Source organism: Eptatretus burgeri, chromosome 12 (genome assembly GCF_056783735.1).
Source record: "Eptatretus burgeri isolate ZD-2024b chromosome 12, Ebu_testis_v1, whole genome shotgun sequence".
Classification (NCBI taxonomy): domain Eukaryota; kingdom Metazoa; phylum Chordata; class Myxini; order Myxiniformes; family Myxinidae; genus Eptatretus; species Eptatretus burgeri.
In genome coordinates, this window is record NC_140972.1 from 17,151,884 (window position 1) to 17,174,532 (window position 22,649).

The 22,649-nt window shown below is 43.9% G+C and overlaps 1 protein-coding gene across 1 annotated transcript in view; it reads left to right on the forward strand.

Annotated features, from left to right (window-relative positions):
- LOC147015170 (transient receptor potential cation channel subfamily M member 1-like) overlaps nucleotides 1–22,649 on the forward strand; it is a 102,932-nt gene extending 80,283 nt beyond the window's left edge. Inside the window, exons 18-22 of the mRNA XM_085849095.1 lie at nucleotides 614–900; nucleotides 8,292–8,520; nucleotides 18,376–18,510; nucleotides 20,064–20,201; nucleotides 22,324–22,649. Coding sequence (XP_085705221.1) covers nucleotides 614–900; nucleotides 8,292–8,520; nucleotides 18,376–18,510; nucleotides 20,064–20,201; nucleotides 22,324–22,473 — 939 coding nt within the window. The 3' untranslated portion in view covers nucleotides 22,474–22,649. The remainder of the gene's footprint in view (nucleotides 1–613; nucleotides 901–8,291; nucleotides 8,521–18,375; nucleotides 18,511–20,063; nucleotides 20,202–22,323) is intronic.

The following is a 22,649-nucleotide window of genomic DNA, read 5'->3' on the forward strand; positions in this document are numbered from 1 at the left end:
GTAAAAGTTGCTGGTGAATGAGAGGAGAATAAAGATAATGCTGATACTGTATCAAAGTTTTACTTTCAACATTTTGCAATCACTGAATAACAGGCTCAATTAAATCACTTTTGATTAGTAGCAGACATTTGGCTTGCACTTTTGATATGTTTGTGATATATTCCTGAAGGTATAATGTTCCAAAAAGCACGAGTCAATAAATTAGTGGCGTTAAGTGTCCAATTATTCTGCTCAATTCACCCTATCATTTGTTTGAAGACCTCTTCCATCTGCTTGGAAGTCAGCTCACATCACCTTCATCTGCCAACTTCTTATTATTAATGGTCACAATTATTCCCATGTTCTTATATATATGTTATATTGGAAAATTAACTGCCGTTCATGTGTCTTAGTATTATTATGAGTAGCTTGGTTGGATAATTTTTTGAATGCCCCTCATGCACTAAACTATGAGTCTGGATAATGTAACTTTGAATGTGGATCATCTAATTTTGAACCTGCCCAAGATGATGAGCCTCTTCAAGTTGTGTAGTTGACCTCAAAAGCACATGAGTGACAATATGAACCTCTCTAAATATATAGTATCAAATAAAAACATTTTTTCTTTTCTCAGGATGACCCACTGATAAATCGTAAAAGGCAACAGAAACGAAAAGAAGAAAAGGTTGACATTGACATGGAAGACCCACAGCTCAACCAGTTCTCATACCCATTCCACGAGTTGCTGGTTTGGGCTGTGCTGTTAAAGCGCCAGCGTATGGCGCTCTTCTTTTGGCAGCATGGGGAAGAGGCTTTAGCAAAGGCTCTTGTTGCCTGCAAGCTTTTCAAGGCAATGTCTCACGAAGCTTCCCAGAGCAACACAGCTGATGATGTTTATCACGAGATGGACCTCCACTCAAAGTAAGTATTGTGTGTAACCATCCAGCTACAGTAATGTAAAATGTGAGAAAAATGTTATAAAATTAGCAACATAACACAGGCAAAGCTTTGGTGTCCCTGATTTCAGGATTAACCTTTGACCTTTTCCAGGCCTCCATCTTTATCTGCAGCTCATTTTCGATAACTATATCACTCCCTCTGCATAACCGCTTGTCTCTGAAATCGAGGTGACATTAACAATAATTTGTGGTTACTAGGCAGCTCGCTGTACAGCAGACAGTATGATACTTACTGGTGCACCATCATGGCCAATGACATGAGCAGTACCCCCTGAGGAGGAGAGGTCTTGAGACCTTCACTTGGTGGTTGCCCAGGCATCTATTCATTTGAAAAGATTAGTTGCCCAGTAACCTCTCAAGGAAGATATTTGACCAATCAGTTTGAATCAAACAAACAAAAAATCCACACCCTTTCCTGCTTCGAATAGTTCATTCTGTTTTTAAATTATTCCTGTCGACTTTCGGCTCAAACTGTGCTTGAAAGAAGAGATAAATTTTCAATCTTTTTTTTGTTTTGATAAAGGTACAGACAAGAACCGAGACCTATTTTCATATTAACCTATCTGGTTGAACTAACCCAACAGCCACACATTTCCATGCACATCTCTGCTTAAGTTTCCGACTCATGTCCCAAACTAGACATCTTCTATCAATCACATTGAGGATTGCAAGGTTTAATCCTTAAATAGCAGTCGTGAAAGTGCAGTGCAGTCCTGAAGCATACTCATTTTGCAAAACCTGACTGATCGATATAGGATTTCAATTATTCCATTTATGGTGGAACAATATTTTTTTTATCCCATCTATCAGTCACAACGTGAGCAATGCATAAAACATTGGTCCCCAACCTGCGGCCCGTGGGCCGCATGTGGCCCACGGAGCCCTATACTGCGGCCCGCGAGGACTTTCCAATCAAAACACATTCCATGGAGCAATTTTAAAGGGGTTTACACAATGCCTCTGCCGGCCACTGCCGGCCGGCGCCGTGACCTGAAAAGCCTTGCACAATGCCGCTGCCGGCCACTGCCGCTTACCGCCGGGAGGAATCAAATCAATTTGATTTTACCTTCCGGCATCTTTCGGCAGTATTTAAAATTAATTACACCCCGAACGGAAATTTGTTCAGAATTACAGTGCGTGAACAATCGATCGATCGAATACATATAAAATCTATTATTTAAAAAAACAATACTCCAATAAACCCCAAACGTTGTATCGATTTCTCAACACAAACGTTGTGTGACAGTATCACGTTTCTCAATAAAATGCATCAATTTTTTCTGGCTCCCAACATCCTTGGGAGTAGTGCATGCAGCCTGTCGGATCAAAAGGTTGGGGACCACTGGCCATAAAACCTAATCATGCTCAGCTTGATTGGAACACTGAAAGGGACATCATGTCATGATCCTGGGATCAACGTGTTGTAAAACCATGCCAAAATATTATCATAAACGCTACAATACCAATACAATCAAAGGGCGGAGGAGCTCCTTGTGAGCCAACGGCCATCCATATCTCGTGCCCAACTGAGTCTGCGGACGTCCTCCTGCAGTTGGGTTACTTTTTTATTAGGAGGTTGGTGGCAGGATTTGCACTCCGGCCACCGTAAAACCTTTCATTCCGCAAAACACAAAAACGCAAAAAAATCTGAAAACCCACTCTGTGGTAGTACCTCCTGTGCAGCTTCCCTTCGCAGGGCAGCTCACCGGATGATGGGATTGGGGCAAAGCCTTCGGGACCCCCACTCTTTGATGATAGGAGGGAAACCACGGGGTAACATCCCTGGGTCAGATTGCAGGAGAGTGTGTCAGAGTGGTGCTGAGGTGTCGTCCACCAGACCGCGGTCTCCTTGGGTTAACCTGAGGCGGTCCCTTCGGGTGGGTGCCTGGAATGTCCTATCTCTAAGAGAGGATGATCACCTGTCTCTGTTATCATCTGAGCTCAAGCGTTTGCACATCGGGATTGCAGCTCTCTCTGAGGTTCGGAGACCGGATTGCGGCGAGATAATGGTGGGTGGTTACACCTACTATTGGTCTGGTCGCTCTGATGGTTACCATACCCAAGGAGTTGCTGTAGCTGTGTCCAATAAGCTGACCCCAATGACAATTGAGGTAACACCAGTCAACGAGTGTATTATGAGATTAAGGATTCGTCACTCCTTAGGTGTCATTTCCCTGGTCTCTGTTTATGCTCCGACTGAGGCGAGTGATCTCACCGTGAAGGATGCATTCTACGCCACGCTCGAGTCTGTGGTTTATCAGTGCCCCAGACGAGATACACTTCTAGTCTTGGGGGATTTCAATGCATCGACTGGAACTGATAGGGATGGTTATGAGGTGTGTGTTGGTCCCCATGGGTCAGGAACTATGAACCAGAATAGCACTAAGTTCCTTGACTTTGCAAGAAGTCATGAACTCGGGTGGCTGGTTCATGGTTTCAGCGCCCACAAGTTCATCGCTGGACTTGGTATTCCAACGCTGGCGGTGTGGCAAAGGAGATTGACCATGTCCTCATTGACCGTCGTTGGAGGATGATCCAGAACTGCAGGGTCCACGGGAGTGCTCAGTTCCTCAATACTGACCACAGGCTTGTTGTGGCAACTCTAAAGCTGCACCTTAAATCCTGGAGAATGGTACCATCCCAGCCTAGGCTGGATGTTGGCAAGCTCAGGGATGAGACAGTAGCTGAGGAGTTTGCGAACAGGCTGAGAGGACACTTGGGGGTCTGGGTGCTTTGGGGGGTCCTGAAGAGTTGTGGAGTGCCTTCAAGACCACCATCCTTGATGTTGCCGGTGGATGTCTTGGAACTCACCGCAGGGCAAAGAAGAATTTTGTCTCTCAAGGGACACTGGATACCATTGACCAGAGTCGCAGGGCCAGGCTGAATGGCAGAGCTGAACTGTTCAGGGAGCTGAGGCGTAAAACTGTACGTGCACTAAAGGTGGACAAGGAGGCTTATGTGAGAGGAATCTGTGAGGGGGTAGAGCATCACCTGTGGACAGGTGATCCTCGTCCCGCTTACAAGGGAATTCGCGCATTGCGTTCATCCAAGCCCATCCCTCGGAACACTGCAATTAGAGCAGAGAGTGGTATGCTCTTGACAGAGGAGTCTGAAGTGAAGGCCCGCTGTGCCGGTTACTTTGAGCGTTTGTACCAGGCTGATCCCCCAGCTGTCGAGTTGGACGTCAAGGGTGTTACAATCCCTGTTGCTGACCCTCGAATCAACTGTGGTCCACCTTCGCTTGTGGAAACACGGGCTGCGGTGAACCAGTTGAAACGGGGCAAAGCTCCAGGGATCTGTGGCATCCATGCTGAACTTCTCAAGGGTGGTGGAAATGCTGCACTCGTGTCGTTGCATGCAGTTTTGTGCTCTGCCTGGAACACAGGCATCATCCCAACTGACTGGAAGAGGGGTCTTGTTGTTCCTCTCAGGAAAGGGAAGGGTCATCGCCAAGACTGCAACAACTACCGAGGGGTGACGCTGCTCTCAGTGCCGGGCAAGGTCTTTGCTCGGATAATTCTTGATAGGGTTCGCCACCATCTGCTTGAGCACCAGCGTCCAGAGCAGTCAGGCTTTACACCAAAGAGGTCAACGATTGACCGTATCCTTGCTCTTTGTGTCCTCACCGAACGCAGACGAGAGTTTCGGCAAGGGCTGCTTGTAGCCTATGTTGATCTCTGTAAAGCGTTCGATTCAGTGAATCGGGATGTCCTCTGGAGGATTGTTGGTCTTCGTGAGGTGCCACCAAAACTGATCGATCTGGTACTGATCTACTCTGGTAGATCTGGTAGATCTGGTGCCAAAACTCTACTCTGGTACTGAGAGTGCTGTGAAGTGTGGTGGTACCATCTCTGACTTATTTCCAGTTGTTACTGGAGTTCGTCAGGGGTGTGTACTGGCCCCCACACTTTTCAGCACTTGTATGGACTGGATTTTAGGGAGGATGTCGGAGAGATCAAGCTGTGGTGCATCGTTAGGGAATGTCAAGATCTCGGACCTTGATTTTGCAGATGATGCAGTCATCTTTGCGGAGACTTTAGATATCCGTTTGGGGGCCCTCGAGGTGCTGAAGGAGGAGTCGGAGCCGCTGGGATTACGGGTTTCTTGGGTCAAAACTAAGATCCAGGCTTTCAGTGACATCTTGGATGCTGCTCTCCTGTCTGTGTCTGTTTGTGGTGAGGATGTTGAGGTCGTGGAGAGATTCACTTACCTTGGCAGTGATATTCATGTCTCTGCTGGCTGTGAGTCAGAGGTCAATAGACGTCTGGGTCAGGCCTGGGGAGTCATGGATTCACTGGATCATGGGGTGTGGCGCTGCCGGTACCTGTGCGGGAGGACGAAAGTCCGAGTCTTCAGGTCCTTGGTACTTCCAGTCTTGCTCTATGGATGCGAGACTTGGACTCTGACCAAGGATCTGAGACGGAGACTTAATTCCTTCGGTACCAGGTCTCTTCGGAGAATCCTTGGCTATCGCTGGTCGGATTTTGTGTCCAATGAGCGGTTGCTGAGAGAGACTCGGATGAGAGAGAGTCAAATTAAATTTGTTGCCTGCATAGTCTGTGAGCGTCAGTTGCGGCTGTATGGACATGTGGCTCGTTTTCCTGACGCTGATCCTGCTCACCAGATTCTCTCAGCGAGGGAGTCTCATGAGTGGAGGAGGCCAGTGGGCCGACCACGTGCCTCATGGTTGCAGCAGGTTGACCATCATCTCAAGGAGATGGGGATGGGCCTGCCATCTGCCTGGGGGATGGCCAGACGGAGGCCCCTGGAGTACCGGCGGAAAGTGGACGCAGCGACGCGCTGTTCTGGCACATGCTCCCATACCTGACCTGACCCAACAGTATCGAGCTATGACCCAGGCAAATACACTTTCATTTGGATCGGTGATGCTCTTTTGTTTAATCAAGAGTTTGGCAGCAAAGTCCAACGTATGACGAGCTCTGCTTTTTGTAGCAGGGTGAGCCCCCCCCCCCAAAAATACCAGAACCCAAAGTATTTAATATAACATCCTCATTTATCACTCAAATGGCACAATGGTTGGCTGAGATTACCTTGATTTGGGCAGGACCTTGACCGTGCTTAAGTGACGTGCTTAAAATGTTTGCCATGGTGAAGCAAGCACACTTGGATTAGATTGGCAAAATGGTTTATCATTCTGACACATTCCACTGAAGGAATTAAGCGAGTTTTATCGATATATAATTGTTGCTTTGAGTTCAGTGAGGTTGCCTTCCTCTGTGGATATTGTTCTTCAGATAGCCATGAAGATAGAAATGTGGCGGTGACAGATCTGGTGAGTGGGGCTCATTCAACATGAAGTTTGCCATCTGGTTGAATTTTTGCCATTTTGTTTGGGTTTGTGATTTCGAGAGGTTTCACAGTTGAGTGAAGTTTCACAGTTCACCCGTCTGCAGTGAATGGCCCAGAAACCCAACATTTTCCAAAAAAAATAAAGTGATAGTCTCCTGTAATATTTTGAATGACAAAGCAGTTCAGCCAGTTGAAGATTAACCCAACAATTGTTTTGCAACTGAGTTACCGCACTGGAACAAATAGGGCATTTCATTTATTTTCCTGACAGAATGGTACAAATGAGCCCTCTCTTGCTCCGATAAAGCGTTAACACCTAAAACATTACCTTCTCCTTACTTCCGACAGTAGTCATCATACCTTAAATCAACATCCTGTTGATTTCATCCATTAGCCCACTTACCTTTGAGCCGTCTAGTATGAATTAACTTTCCGACCTGATTTTAAACTTTCAGATTGGTGTTTCACAAGCATGGGATTACATCACAACATGTGCCTTCCCTGTAATGGATGTTAAGATGGGGACCCATCCGTGGCATGAGCTGGTGGAGGGCAAATGTACCAGTGTCTTTTTACAAAGAGTTAGTGAGTTATCACTAACAGCATGGGAAAATTCAAAATTCCCGCCCAAATCGACTCCAGTCGAACGTCATTGCCCAGCTAACAGATTCACAAGCTGGTAGGCGACATGGGTGGTCGCTATATAATTGCATACTAGTCATACAGTTTTTGACGGATCGGGCTGAAAATTTTTGACAAAGAGGTTGATTATAGTGTGCATAAAAGCGCGGAAGCCGATTTTTGATTTTCCAAAAAATACAGTATATTCGGTATACAAAAAATATATACAGTATACAAAAAAAATACAGTAAAAAAAATACATAAAAAAAAAATTCGGATTTTTTTCAAAAATTTCAAAGTCCCGTTGCTGGGCAACGGTGGTGTCCATAGCAACGGTGATCTAAAGCGTACAATTAGATCCTGGTATGAACCTACCAGTTAAGTTTCATCAAAATCAGTAAACTCCTCTGGCCTCCAGAGCTGTCCATTACATACATACAGACAGAAAACCTGAGAATAACGGTTGTCCAGCGACCACCCAATAAAATAGACTTAGGCCGCACTTTCCCCTCGGCATACACCACAGTAAGTTTAGACTAATCGGAGCTGTTCAAATAGAAGTATTGCATTTCATTTGGCAGTCTTTTTGTGGATTGATGAGTGGAATAGTAGTTGTCTGCAGTCACTTGTAAGTCTGCAAAAAAATCCTTTTCCAATCTGCATTGTTTTCAGTCACTTATCTAGTTCGTTATTTCTCTTCCATCCAATTTTAAGAGATAATAAATATTACGGTTGGTTGTTATTTCTGTCGCCAATCATTTCCTCTGCCACCAAAGGTGGACGGAGGTTATGTTTTTACCCCTCTCTGTCTGTTTGTCTGTCTGTGAGCACAATATCTCCAAAGGTTATGGATGTATTCAGATAAAACAAAATGGTGGACAGGTTGGGTGTTTGACAAGGAAGAATTGATTCGATTTTGGTGAAGATCTGAATCCGGATCTGGATACGAGAATTATTTAATTTATAAAGTGATTCTTCACCATTGAGAGATAGGGTCAAAACCGATATAGTCCTGTACAGCATGATATTTCAAAAATGTATTGGGCCCGATATGTTCTCGTGGATCAGGCATTATGTGGCGGAGGTATGCGCTCCACCGAGTGCCCTTCTCGTTTTATTAATTAGTTCCCTTGCAGGAAATTTCAATGCAGGAGGAGGCCATTCAGCCTATCAAAGCCCTGCACTGTGATAACCAACTTGTGGTTGTTTGTCTATTTTCTATCCTTTGAAATGCTGAGCATCATTTTGTAGTCTTTGGTATGACTCGGCCTGAGTTTGAACCGCTGATCATCCAGACTTAGAGCAGACCTTCTAACTATTACGCCATCAATATTTTAGGAAGGAATATATTATGATGACAAAATCTGAATGATGATCATCGAGGTTATCATTATGGCTTTTTTTGAATGGAACTGACTGCAGGGAATTTGGGCAGCTGGCTGTGGACCTTTTGGATCAGATGTATCACCAAGATGAGCATTTGGCCATGAGGCTACTTACCTGTCAGCTGAAAAGTTGGAGTGGCTTCACCTGTCTCAAATTAGCTGTGGCTGCCAAGCACAGGGATTTCATTGCCCACACGTGCAGCCAGATGCTGCTAAACAACATGTGGATGGGTGCACTGAGTGTGCGTAAAAACTGCTTCATGAAGGTAAATAAATGCAAATACCGTGGCTATACAGTTGTTTGTTTTTTCATATTGTCTTGCACATGACCCAATGTGTGGATGGGTTCTCGTGGGAAAGAGTGTGGATCATTGAGGTGCAAAATTCTTGGAGAACTCAAGTTGTGATTCACAGTGGAAGAGTACACAAGGGGACACTTTTGACATATAAAGGTCTAACACAAAAGCTTTCATCTTGGTGTGAGTTGTTAAATAATCATCGTACTACCGTATATATAATTAGAGAAGTATCTGTTTGTGTGTTTGTTTGTTTGACTGATATGCACTCCTGAAGCACTGGATGGCATGGGAGGAAAACTGATGGTTGTACTTGGGGTGAGCACAGGAAGGTTTTAAGTTGTAAAATAAATAAATAAATTTGAAGTCCCCAGGTGGGGAAGGACCCCGATTCTCTTTTTGTAAATATTGTTACATGTGTGGGGTATGGGCCATTTATAAAAGTGTAAGACCTGAGCATGGACCATGTGCTTGTGTAGGATATATCTTTTTTTTTTAACCTGTGACAAGGACTTCACATTTATGTCAAGTCATCCTGTTTTTTTTGCACCTTTGGAAGGTGGTGTCAGTGTTAGAGAAGTTAGTTGGATTCAGAATATCACACGATCTGTCCTTCCTGTCTGAACCGGGGAGGGCCAGGGAAATTAAGGAGACTAGACTCTCCTCTGAATTGGCATGAAGCCGGCCATCCACAAAGGGACTATTTATGCATTTTGTGCCGGCCATCCATGAGGCGACGATAGTGGCATCTTGCAGCTCCTCACCTTACCCAATATTAACAGTCACAGCATGGGGTGGTAAGCATGACAATATGTATGGCATAGTGCCACTCCCAGTGGGAGAGGGTATTACAAGCCACACACACAAAAATACACAAATTATGGGGAAATTAACCTGTCCCTAATTCTGGGGTAATTCGCCCGTCTGTAATTCTGGAGGAATTATCCCGTCCTTGAAGACAGGTTCCTTGCTATTTAGGAAATACCTATTAATGCTTTCCCTTCACTAAACCTTCCCAACGAAACCTTCTCAATCTGATTTTGACCAATTTCCCTGAAAATATATGCTGTTCTTCCTCCACTCCAATCGGTTCATCTGCCCACGTGCTTGTCAAAGTGGACGTCTCTCTGGCGGTTATCAGAGAACCTCCTCGGTACCGTCGAGTCTGACATTTCATTCAGGCTGACTGACACGGACTTCAAGCAGCCATCAAACTTCTAGACTGGCCTCCCATCTCTACTTCCTACGACATCAACTCGTTCTGGGAATTCCTTCATATAAATTTGATCGATCTCATGCAGAGATTTATCCCATCTTGTCTTCAGTTGTCCTTCCCTTCCTCCCACCCATGGCACACTGAAGCTTGTGGTGAGGCAGTTGTCCTGAAACAACTTACCTTCGCCTCATGGAAGGCTAATCCAATTGAAGGCAATCTCTTCCTTCCACAAAGCTCGTAACAAGTGTGTGTGTCTCCACTCAGGAGAGCCAGAAAATAACATCTTTCTAATCTCAAGTCTGAACTCTCAAATCTGTCTCCCTCCTCCAAATCATGGTAGTGTCTAGTTCAGTCTGTTTCTGGTGTATGTTCCTCCTCCATCCTATCCCTTACCTAAAATCGCCACACAGCTGACTCGGCACGTGAAAAGGCTGAATGCCTAAACTCCGTGTTTGCCTCAAAATCTTTTGTCCCAAACCCATCGCTTTCTGAACCCACTTTACCCAGTTGCACCCATCTGTTCCTGGACGCTGTGTCCATTTCTCCTGACGAGGTGGAGAGCTTGCTGTCAAACCTCGACTCAGATTCTGCAACCGGTCCAGATGGCATCAGCCCATGTGTCCTAAAAACCTTCTCTGCTGCTCTTGCTCACCCTCTTTCATTATATTCACCCCTCGCATTTGCTCAAGGCTATCTGCCATCAGCTTGGAAATCATCAAACATTACCGCTCTGCATAAAAAGGTGAAAAAACAGATCCCTGCAACTACAGACCAATCTGCCTTCTACCAATCATCAGCAAGGTTATGGAATCCATCATCGCTTCAGACATTAAATCCTTCCTCTTCTCCAATGGCTTGATTTCTGGTCATCAACTTGGTTTCAGACGAGGTCACTCGACCCTGGATATGCTGCTTCTTCTCAACCAACAATGGATGGAGATCCTCGGTGTTGTACATGAAATCAGAGCCATCTCTCCAGACATATCGTGTTCTATCAATACGGTCTGGCACCCTGTCCTGCTCACCAACCTCTCTTCCTATAGTATACAAGGCCATCTCCACTCATGGCTTGCAGACTTCCTCTCCTGTCGCAGCCAACGTGAGGCCCTAAATGGAGTTCTCTCATCCCCTCTTCCTGTCCAGGCTGGAGTTCCTCAAGGCAGTGTTCTGGGCCTTGTCCATTTTCTAGTTTTCATAAATGATCTCTCTGACTCTCTGGAAAATCCTCTTTAAGTGTTTACTGATGACCCTACCATCTGCCGTACCATCTGCCATCCCTCAGATCGGCAAGCAGCAGCTTCTTCGCTCTCTGCAGATCTGGATAAAATCACAAGCTGGTGCAACACGTGGAACATGTCTTTCAACCCTGAGAAGAGAAATCTCACATTCTCACTATTTCTCTCCGAAAGGACCATCTGGACCCACCCCCCTCCCCACAAATCTACTTTCTCAACAATCCTCTTGAAGAAGTTCTTTCATTCAAGCTTCTGCGTCTCACGATCTGCCATGATCTTTCCTGGAAAAACCACGTTTCCAACATGGCCTCCAAAGCCAGTTGCCGACTGGGCATCCTCCGTCGTGCAAAGTCCTTCCTTGGCACACCTGAGCTCCCGACCACACACAAAGCTTTCATACTGCTTCGTACACAAAGTCTGATGGGGTATTGCTCTCCCGTCCGGGCTGGTGCTCCTGCCTCTCCCCTTTCTCGGCTTCAAGCTGTGGAAACCAAGGCATTTAGGATCATTGGTATCTCCTGTGAGATATGTATGTGATGAGGCTGAGTCTTTGGGTCTCTCACTTTCTCACCACAGGAAGGTCGGTGGTCTTTCTGTGTTCTACCGTCTCCTCTACGTCCTCGCCCCCCATCTCTGTCTGAGATATGTCTCCCCCCCCCCATATTTCTGCACACGTCAGCATCCCCCGACTGCTTCCCTTGTTGTCCGTTTCTGTGTGGTTAGCTCTCATACGACCCTCAACAGTACATACATATATATATATATATATATATATATATATATATATATATATATATATATATATATATATATATATATATTGTGGTTGAGGAAATTCGCAAACCACCATTCAGGTCCTGTAGGTGAGATATCTCTGTAAGTACATGTGTAGTTAGCCCAAACCCGTTGTTTAGAGGGAATAAATGTGATTCATTCGGGCTGCGACCCTTTAAGATAGCCGTTTTTCTGTTCTATCTTTATTTTGAGCCAACCACGTCTCAACCGCCATCACACAACAACCACCAATCGCAACGCCGCTTCACAACAACAACAACGCCAACAGCCACGACCTTTACCTTCACAGCACACCATCCCGCAACCATCGCATCACCGCCATTCCAAGCGTCACCGTGGCCAGGGACCGCCACTTTAGACCCTCCACCACCTTCGCCTCTCCTTCTGCGGCCATTCCCGCACCGCTTGTGGGCGCCGAGCGTCAGGCTGTCCTGGCCTCGTGCGGGACGCGCGCCGAGCCGCGGGTGCAAAAAGCGGCCTTTCCGAGCAGAAGGCGGATCAGGAATGATACAGGCCCACTTCTGATCCGTCCTATCAGCAAGCGCGGGGCGATTTGGCCCCGCCTCCAGGCGCGTCGGAGTAGAATCGATATATGCAAATTCGAGGATCAGGGGAGGTTCACGCCCACTTTTCCTCCGTCCAATGGGCGAGCGTGGCTCCGCCCCCGAGCTCATCCTGATCCGGAAATTTGCATATGGGTTCTCCTGCCGTACTATAAAGCGCCGAGCGCGGGGCGAATTCAGTCAGTTTTGGGCTCGGGCGAGTTGGAGAGGTGTGGCGGCGGCGGAGTGTGGCAGCAGCAGTCAAGACGGGTCTGGAGGAGAGTCAGTCTGTCGGGGTTCGGAGTCAGTCGGGGAGCTGCAGAGAGGGGAAGCCGGGAGCGCGGTCGAGGTCGCAGTGGAGTCGCTCGTCGCGGGACCCAAGCAAGCCAGCTATCCTCTTTCCCCAGAGCATCAACAAAATCCCCCCTTCCCCCCCCCCAGCGCTGAGATAGCGCGGAAAGGGGGGCCCGTTCCCACCCCATTCCAAGCAGTGCCAACGAAACCCGCGGAGGAGCGCGGAGTCGGGGCACCGCCGCCACATTTGCGGCTCATCACAAGACGGATAGGCTCCGCCCGGTCTCGCGCCCACAGGCCCCGTCTGTCCCCTTGTCGTTGAGGGTGGCCCTTTTCTTTTGCTTTTGAGTATATGTGTTGTCGGCGCCGTCTGTAAAGTAAAACTGTGTAAGTGTTGCCGTGTGCTCGCGTAGTCGGTAGTATCTCTGCATTGTTGTGTTTCTTTTGTTGCAATTGCTTTTGGTGCATAATTGTTGTAATTGTATATGTGTGCTTTCCGTGTGCCGCAGAATAAATGTGCCTTATGTTGAACTGTTTTTCCCGTTTCGCTTCGTCTTTTCTTTCATTGAATCTCCATCTTACTTCACGTAAAGGGTTGGTAGTGGGCCAAACACGCTCGATAATTAATCGGAACCGTCGAGGTTGACGATAACACCGCTCGGTTATCCCGATAGTATGGAACGGGTCGCTTAAAGTGGCCCGTGTCTGGAGTCGACCTGCGGCGAGGTGCGATCGCCCGGTTTACCCTCCGTGTGGGTACTTAGGTAGGTCGAATTTGGCGAACAACCCTATCCCACGCGGGGCGGCCGATTGGCACGATTGTGGTGAGGCCGAAAGGCCCACCCGTGACAAGTTCCCGGCGTTAGTCCGAGAGGGTCACGACAGAATTGTCCGTCCGGTGGGCGACGTTCCGCGATTTGAGTTACGTGGCCGCTCGCACGCCGGCGGGCGCGAATTCGCAACTATATATATATATATATATATATATATATATATATATATATATATATATATATATATATATATATCTTCTTCTTCTTCTTTCGGCTGCTCCCGTTAGGGGTCGCCACAGCGGATCATCCATATGATCCGCATAGTGATTTGGCACATGTTTTACGCCGGATGCCCTTCCTGACGCAACCCTGGTCGCCTCTTATGACACAGGGATATGGTACACCTCTTTTAACCGGGGTATACGCCAGCCCAGTATACTGGTACTCACTTCGCCGACCTCGGAAGGATGACAGGCTGAGTCAACCCCCTGGTGTATTAATTCAGTGGCCCAATGGGGCTTGAACTCAGGACCTGTTGGATCCCAAGCCGCTGCCCTAACCACTGCGCCAACACCAGGATATATATATATATATATATGTATATATATATATATATATATATATATATATATATATATATATATATATATATATATATATATATATATATATATATATATATATATATATATATATATATATATATATATATATATATATATATATATATATATATATATATAGCCTTACCACTTTACATAGCAGTTTGAATACATACCAATGAAGTGGTGTGAAATCCTAACCTAAATTATCTTGTCTGTGACTTTGGGATACTTTTCCTTCAAATTCTGTATTGTGTGAATAATCTCCTTCATGACACCTTGTTACCCTCGCCGGAGGAGAGGGTGTTGCATTCGGTTCCTTTTTTTGTGTGTTTGTCTGTTTATCTGCACGGAACTTTCGTGTTTTTCTCCCACCGCTTTTTGGATTGAGACGAAATTTTCACCATGGGAGCGGCTGCTCATGTAGAATGTTTTATTGATAATTTATTGAAAATTATTACGTCGTGGTCACGTGGTGTGGCAACCATGTTGGAAAAACGGAAAAACTTTGGATCTCTGTATCTCTGAAACCACACGAAGAAAAAAATTGAAATATGGCACACGGAAAGGAGTACTTTTTTATACGCCCGATATATATATATATGTGTATATATGTATATAAATATATGTATATATATATGTATATAAATATATGTATATATATATATATATGTGTATATATGTATATAAATATATGTATATATATATGTATATAAATATATGTATATATTGTTGCGGATTCGCGCCCGCCGGCGTGCGAACGGCCACGTAACTCGAATCGCGGCACGTCGCCCACCGGACGGACAATCCCGTCGTGACCCTCTCGGACTAACGCCGGGAACTAGTCACGGGTGGACCTTTCGGCCTCACCACGATCGTGCTAATCGGCCCCCGCATGGGATAGGGTTGCTCGCCAAATTCGACCTACCTAAGTACCCACACGGAGGGTAGACCGGGCGATCGCACCTCGCCGCAGGTCGACTTCGGACACGGGCCACTTTAAGCGACCCGTTCCGTACTATCGGGATAACCGAGCAGTGTTATCGTCGGCCTCGACGGTTCGATTAATTATCGGGCGTTTTAGCCCACGACCAACCCTTTACGTGAAGTAAGATGGCGATTCAATAAAGGAAAAGACGAAGCGAAACGGGAAAACAGTTCAACATAAAGCACATTTATTTCACGATGAACGGAAAGCACACATATACAATTACACCAAAAGCAAATGTAAAAGAAGAAGAAGAAACACACAATAATGCACAAAAAGCAAATGTAAAAGCAAAAGACAATGCAGAGCTAACCGACTACCGAGCACACGGCAACACATACAGTTTTACTTCACAGACGGCGCCGACAACACATATACTCAAAGCAAAAGAAAAAGGGACCACCCTCCACTATGAGGGGGCAGACGGCCTGGGGCCGAGACCACCTCGAGCCTACCCGTCTGGTGATGAGCCGCAAAATGGCGCTGGCGCCCCGACTCCGCGGGCCTCGCTGGGACTGCCTGGTATGGGGTGGGAACGGGGCCCCCTTCTCGCACTATCTCAGCGCGGGGGGAAACAGGAGGGGGTTGTTGATGCTCGGGGGAAGGAGGATATCTCCCTGTCTCGGGTCCCGCGACGAGCGTCTCCACCACGACCTCGGTCGCGTTGCCGGCCTCTCCCCTCCGCAGCTCCCCGACTCTGACACGAGCACCCCCTCGACCGCCTTCGCCGCCGCCACCTCTCCAACTCTCCACAGCTCCGTCCAACTGCCTTCTCCGACTCCTCTCTTGACTGGCTCTTCCCAACTCCACCGACTGCTCCGTTTGGCGAGCGAACGCAGCCCTTTATAGCCCCCGGGGCCTTGCTCCTTCGCCTTCGACCCTTTACCTTCGACCCTTCACCTCTGGCTGGCTCCCCATTGGACCGAGGAAAAGTGGGCGTGAATGCTTTTTGATCCATTAATTTGCATATAGTGATATTACTCCAACGCACCTGGAGGCGGGGCCAAATCGCCCCACGCTCGCCGATAGGACGGAACAGAAGTGGGCGTGAGTCGTTTTTGATCCGTTTTCTTCGGAAAGGCTGTGATGTTTCTGCACACGCTGCTCGGTGCGCGCCCTGCACGAGTCCAGTATCGGTGCCCACAAGCGGCGCGGAAATGGCGGTGATGCGATGGTTGCGAGAGCGAGATGTGACGGTAAAGGTCGTGGCTGTTGGCGTTGTTGTTGTTGTGAAGCTGCGTTGCGGCTGGTGGTTGTTGTGTGATGGCTGTTGAGACGTGGTTGGTGGTGGTAGTAATGGCGGCTGGTCCAAAATAAAGATAGTAAAAGAAAAACGGCTATCTAGAGGGGTCGCAGCCCGAATGAATTACATTTATTCCCTCTAAACAACGGGTTTGGGCCTAACTACACATATACTTACAGAGATATCTCACCTTAGGGACCTGAATGGTGGTTTGCGAATTTCGTCAACCACAACAATATGTATGTGTATGTATATATATATATATATATATATATATATATATATATATATATATATATATATATATATATATATATATATATATATATATCTGAAACCACACGAAGAAAAAAATTGAAATATGGCACACGGAAAGGAGTACTTTTTTATACGCCCGATATATATATGTATATATATATATTTATATATATATATATATATATATATATATATATATATATATATATATATATATGTATATATATATATGTATGTGTATGTGTATATGTGTATATATATATATATATATATATATATATATATATATATATATATATATATATATATATATATATATATTATGTGATACCGGTCGTCCGTCTGTCTCTGTCTGTCTGTCTGTCTTTCCACACTCAAACTCCCAAAGTTTTCAACTTTCACGTTTCATATTTGGTACATAGGTACAGACTGTGGAGACGGTGTGTCGCGACATACTTTCGTCATCTAAAGTGGTTGCCATGGCAACCAGGATGCTGTTTTCCATGTAGTAGCACAATTCTGTATATACCTTCTTGTTCGGGCATATATTGTGCTCACTTGAGCTCTTGTTTTACCTATGACAAGGACTTCATATCATCAATCACGTGATTCGGGAGCCATATTGTTTTTTTCTTGTTGTCGAAAAAAAACCTTCAAAAATCTTCTGAATTGGTTGAACAGATTGAGACGAAACTTCACATGTACCACCACCTATCCATGAGGAACAAAAGGTTCACAAATATGACATCATAGGGCACATGGTTTGGCAGCCATGTTGGATTTACCTGAGAACTTATATAAATCTTCTTCTCCAGAATGGCTGGACAGATCGAGGGGAAACTTCACACAAATGTTTCTCAAGTCATCGGTGTACAAGTTTGTCAAGGAATAATTGATAGGTCACATGGTTTGGCAGCCATATTGGATTAAAGAATAATATTAAATCATGTTTTATCTGGAACCACTTTATCAATCGACGTGAAATTTCACAATTATAATCTAGTGGTGATGGGGAATACATGTTTTAAATTTCAACTTAATTGGATGCATGGTGTGACAGGCAGAATTATTTATTTATTTGATGTGGGTTCTTTTTTATTTTTATTTTTATTTTTAATTTTTTTAAATTAAAAAAAAAAATTGAATATGGCTTACCTGGCTGTGCCTGGATGGATTTGAGGGTAGAGGAGTAGCAGCTGAAATGCGAATCCTATCCAGGTTCCTCCTGATGACTTCATCTTTGCTTTTTGTTTATTTGGTGTCCTGATTACTCCAATGTACGACTGTACCGATTTGGTCTTCCATTTGATTTGAATTGAATTTATTTTAATCCCATTCTAAATTTAATAGAATTATAATTTAAAAAACGTCATGGGTCAGTGTCAGGTGTCCAATCAAAGTGGGGTTTTGTCAAAGCGGGACGTCTTGGTACCCGGTCATCACTGCCAGCAGTTATAAAGTGGCAGTTCTAATTGTGTCTCCTATTAATTACTGTAACACACTCGGACACATACACCACAAAACACAACACACAAAACAAGTCCTGGTGACAGTCTGCAATCTCTGATTGCTCTTTTTGTTGTTATTTTTGAAATATATTGATAATGTCACTGAAGGCTTTTAGCTCTCCTTCGATGAGATGCAGAGTGGTTGAAAGTGGGGTCAATTATGCGAGAAGTTAATGGTATCAGTATTTTTCGAGTTTTATTAACACATGGAAATCTATGACTAAATATCATGATTGAATTAATAACTAACTTTATTACTTGATCCCTGCAATGACCATTATGCAAAAAAATATCGTCCACATTACGCTTTCTATTGATATGTTGAATATAATGAGGTTATTCAAGTATCTATGTAATGCTTGATCTTGCAGGTAACTTTGGGGATTTTGTTCCCACCATACATTTTAACCTTGGAATTTAAAAATCAAGAAAATGAAAAAACCAGCAACTTCGACAAAGAGGACAGGGACATGCATGGTGGAAGGGATGACAGCACAGATGCAAATGTAAGAAAACTGTATAATTGTTGTATTTGTGTGTATGAATTAAATTGCAATGTATGAATGAAAATTAAGATTCATTTTCTTAACCAATCTTGGAAGATTTTTTTTGACAATTTATTGATCTAAATTGCACCTTGTATTTTTGCTAAGCTGTACACTAATACTGTTAAAATAGTAGGGACTAGGGACCCACAGAAATTACATGTAATGTGAAATGTGACTTCAAATCCTCAACCCTACTCCCTCCTAATCCCAAGTCCTCAACTCACCTCTACCAACTCTCTGTTCTACCCTCCCCCTTTCTTCTTCAAGTCCTCAAGTCACCCCTCCCATCTCCCCAACCCAAAACCCCAAGTCCTCAACCCCTCCTCCCAACCCCAAGTCATTAACCACCCCTACCCCCCCTCCCCCTCCCAAACTCAAGTCCTCAACCCTGCCCTGCAAAGTCTGAAATTCCCAACATTGAAACAACAGTTGAATACAAGCCATCAAAAATATTTTACAGTTGGGAGAGTCCATAAATATTCAAATTATGAGAACTGCAAAGCAGAAAGCATGAAAGCAAAATAAAGTCTCAATCGATCAAATGTATCACAATCTTGACACAGCACCAGGGTGCTGGTGATAAGTGGCCTACTCTTTATGAAAGACCACGGGATCTTTAACATTCACAGACTATTGCTATCAGAAGGGACAACTTGTTTCACATCTATCCGAGGGATGGTGCATTCTCTGAAGAAACACCATACCTGAGAGGCACCAATCTAATAGTTTATAGTTTGGCCTGGAATCGAACCTCGGCTAGACAGCTCAAAGGTAATCTCTGTACCATTCTGTTGGACCATGTATCCAAGAGTACAATCATTGATAAGAATGTACCTTAAATCGACAAAGATGAGTCATGCCTTTGCTCTTTGACAAAAAAATTAATGTCCGTGTATTGATATAAACTCTTGCAAATCTAAGTGACCATGGATTGCCGACTGCCCTTTTGAGTAGTGGTCAATGGTGGGCTTCTGTGAAAATGTCTCATTGTGAAAGCTTGCTTCGTGACACTTTTAGGCAGGCAAAACATCCTTTTGGACCCAACCTTACCTTTTTTATGTCTTGACCATTCATAATGTCATCATCCAAAAAAAAAAAGTTTGGAGTGTTCTTTTAAAGAGTCCTATTAGATAAGTTATAGTTATCAGTTTGCTTTGTAAACTAAATAACTAGTCTTGCTTGTGAAGGCGAGTGTCGATCTGTGTCGGCGGACAGGTGGAACAGTCGATGAAATCAGCAGGATGAGGATTGAGGAAAGCAACCGTTGTGGGAAGCATGAAGAAGCTGACATCTTGGGGGTGGTAACTCTTCATCGGAGCAAAAGATGGTTAACGCCAGAAATGTCTTCTTCTCCGTGCTTCTCACGTTGGTTAGCATACCACAATCAATGTCTTGTTGATTTAATCCATTGCTTTGTTAATTGATTTCCAGTTGTTGAATGCAAAGCAGTATTTTCTGATGAAAACATGGAATAGATAGTGATCACATAATGTCATCGATTCCTCCTGCAGACATGTGAAGGAGCAAAATATCAAAGGTCATCAAGAATGACAGAAGAAAAGAAAGAATATGTGCAAAGTAACATTCCTGTTGGTCAAAAGGTTTTTGAATTTTACAGTGCTCCTGTGGTGAAATTTTGGTTCCATACGGTAAGATTTAAAAAAAAATAAAGATATTTATTTTGATAAAAGGTTTATGCGTGGCGGCGGTGGGGTTGCAATTGTTTGTGTGTGCGTGTGGTATTTCCAGCCCATAACTTTTTTTTATAATCTGAGCTTTTTTCATCAAATTTTCAACAAACCTTTATTACGAGAATATGGAAGAAAAAAAATTAATAATTGTGTCAAAATGTGAAAGGGAGAAGACATAATAACGATAAATAGCTCTTCTTAGCGCTGCGCCAAGCGTCAAGCACTATACTATATTTTTTTTCGCCTTGGAGACGAGTTTCGGAAATATGGTTGCTCTTAGAGAAGCCGATTACGTGCAGGTCCCTCCCTGTAAACTGTTTATTGGCAGGGAAAATGATCAAAAGTGTTCAGGGCTTCTTTGGTAACTGCAGAGTGATAATGGTAATGGTCCATAATGATAATGATGGTATATAATGATAACGCGTCAAGTGTGAAATGGCCTTTTTTTGTTTTTTAACAAAAAATCCGCTTCTTTGTTTATTTATTTACCATTGAGCTTCCATGTGTCTGTCCAGGCCATAACTTTTTACTCATTGAGCTTTTATCATCAAATCCTCAACAAACCTTTATGAGAATATAGAGAATACAAATGAATAAAATGTACAAATATATGGAAACCAATTGTAGAGGCACAGGGAAGAGTTGTCGTACTGTGTACATTCTTACATTTGGTTGTCACCGAACAGAGACAACCAACTCGGGAATATATATATGTGTATATGTATATATATATGTATATGTATATATATGTATATGTTTTTGTATATATATATATATATGTATATATATATATATATATATATATATGTATATATATATATATATATATATATATATATATATATGTATATATACAAGCCGGTAGGCGGCGATGGGTCGCCGAGCATGGAAACTATAAGATATAGAGCAAAATGGATGTCATATAGCGGATGGGGAATCACCTTAAGATTATGCATATCATATCTCATCCAGTTCCATCTACTGATAACTACTCGGTATCCATTTGAATGAAAAGTACCGAAAATGCGGTTTGAAATCGGAAATCCCCAAAGTTCGAGGGGGTGCTGTGGGTGAACAAAGATCTAAATCAAAAATCCGGCTCGATTGTTTGTGCACAATGTATTCCAGACGATTAGTGTGAATTTTCATGACCATCCGACCTTAACCCTAGGAGGAGTACCATTTGGCGCGAAGGCACCTCCAGCTCTCGCATATTATCGATTTTTGCACGAATTGACCTTTGACCCCTGACCTATGCGAAATCGGTCAATATGTCCTGAGGCAAAGTTGTAGTACTCATTGAGTACCATGAACCTGCAAAGGTTTCATTCGTATCAATGCACTCACCTGGTCGCTAGGGGGCCTTCAATTTTCGCCAATTTTCACGCATACCCTAATTGTAGGGGGTGCTGCGGGTAAAGTATTCCATATATCACAAAAACCGGAATATATTTGATCGACCATCACCTGTAGATCATTCGTGCCAAATTTCATAACCTTATGTGGGATAATGGCTTTCAGAATTGATTTCGCATGAACGCTACCAATTTTGAAGGCTTTTCGGTTGTTGCTAGGGAACCAAAGCATCCCTAGCAACCATCCCAATTTCCAAAGCACTATGTCATAAGATGTACCTTCCACCCGAGTTTGGTCAAAATCCGCCCACGTTTACTACTAATTATGCTGATGACAAACGAACAAACATCCAAACAAACAGACAGAATTATTGACAATAAGGGTCACCTATTTCGGCAACCCAACTATTTCGGCGACCCAACAGCTAATATATATATATATATATATTAGCTGTTGCTTTCATCAAGTTTAGTTTGAGTGCAAAGCAGACGTGGACGGGGTTTGCATTTTGGGATGCTTTTGAGTTGTTATCGTGACTATATTTTATAAATTATTTTATCACTGTTATTTGTGTTGCAGCTGTTTATCTTGCCATATGTTTGAGAAGGTAATTGAAATTATGTAAATGAAGTTGTATTTTTAAAGAGTCCAAGGGAAGTTATTTGATTTTTATATTTGTGTTGTTTTTTTTCACATGTATGTTTCAATTTCTGTGTGGATCCAGATGGCATATGTCACATATCTCATGCTGTTCAATTACGTGATCCTGGTAGAAATGGGTCCAATCCCCTCTGTGCAAGAATGGATTGTCATGATGTATATTTTCACCCTGGCTTTGGAGAAAGTACGGGAGGTAAGATTTCATGAGAGATAAAAATAAACAACAAAATTTACCATGTTGCTTTATGAAGACAATCATGGAAGAGCAGGATAAAATTCACCTTATACATACCACGTATGAGTAACAGGGATATTAAGGCAACAGGATATATCATTTGGGAGACAGAAGAACGAGTCTTGCTCATGAAGGCTGTGTAGATCTGTGTCGGC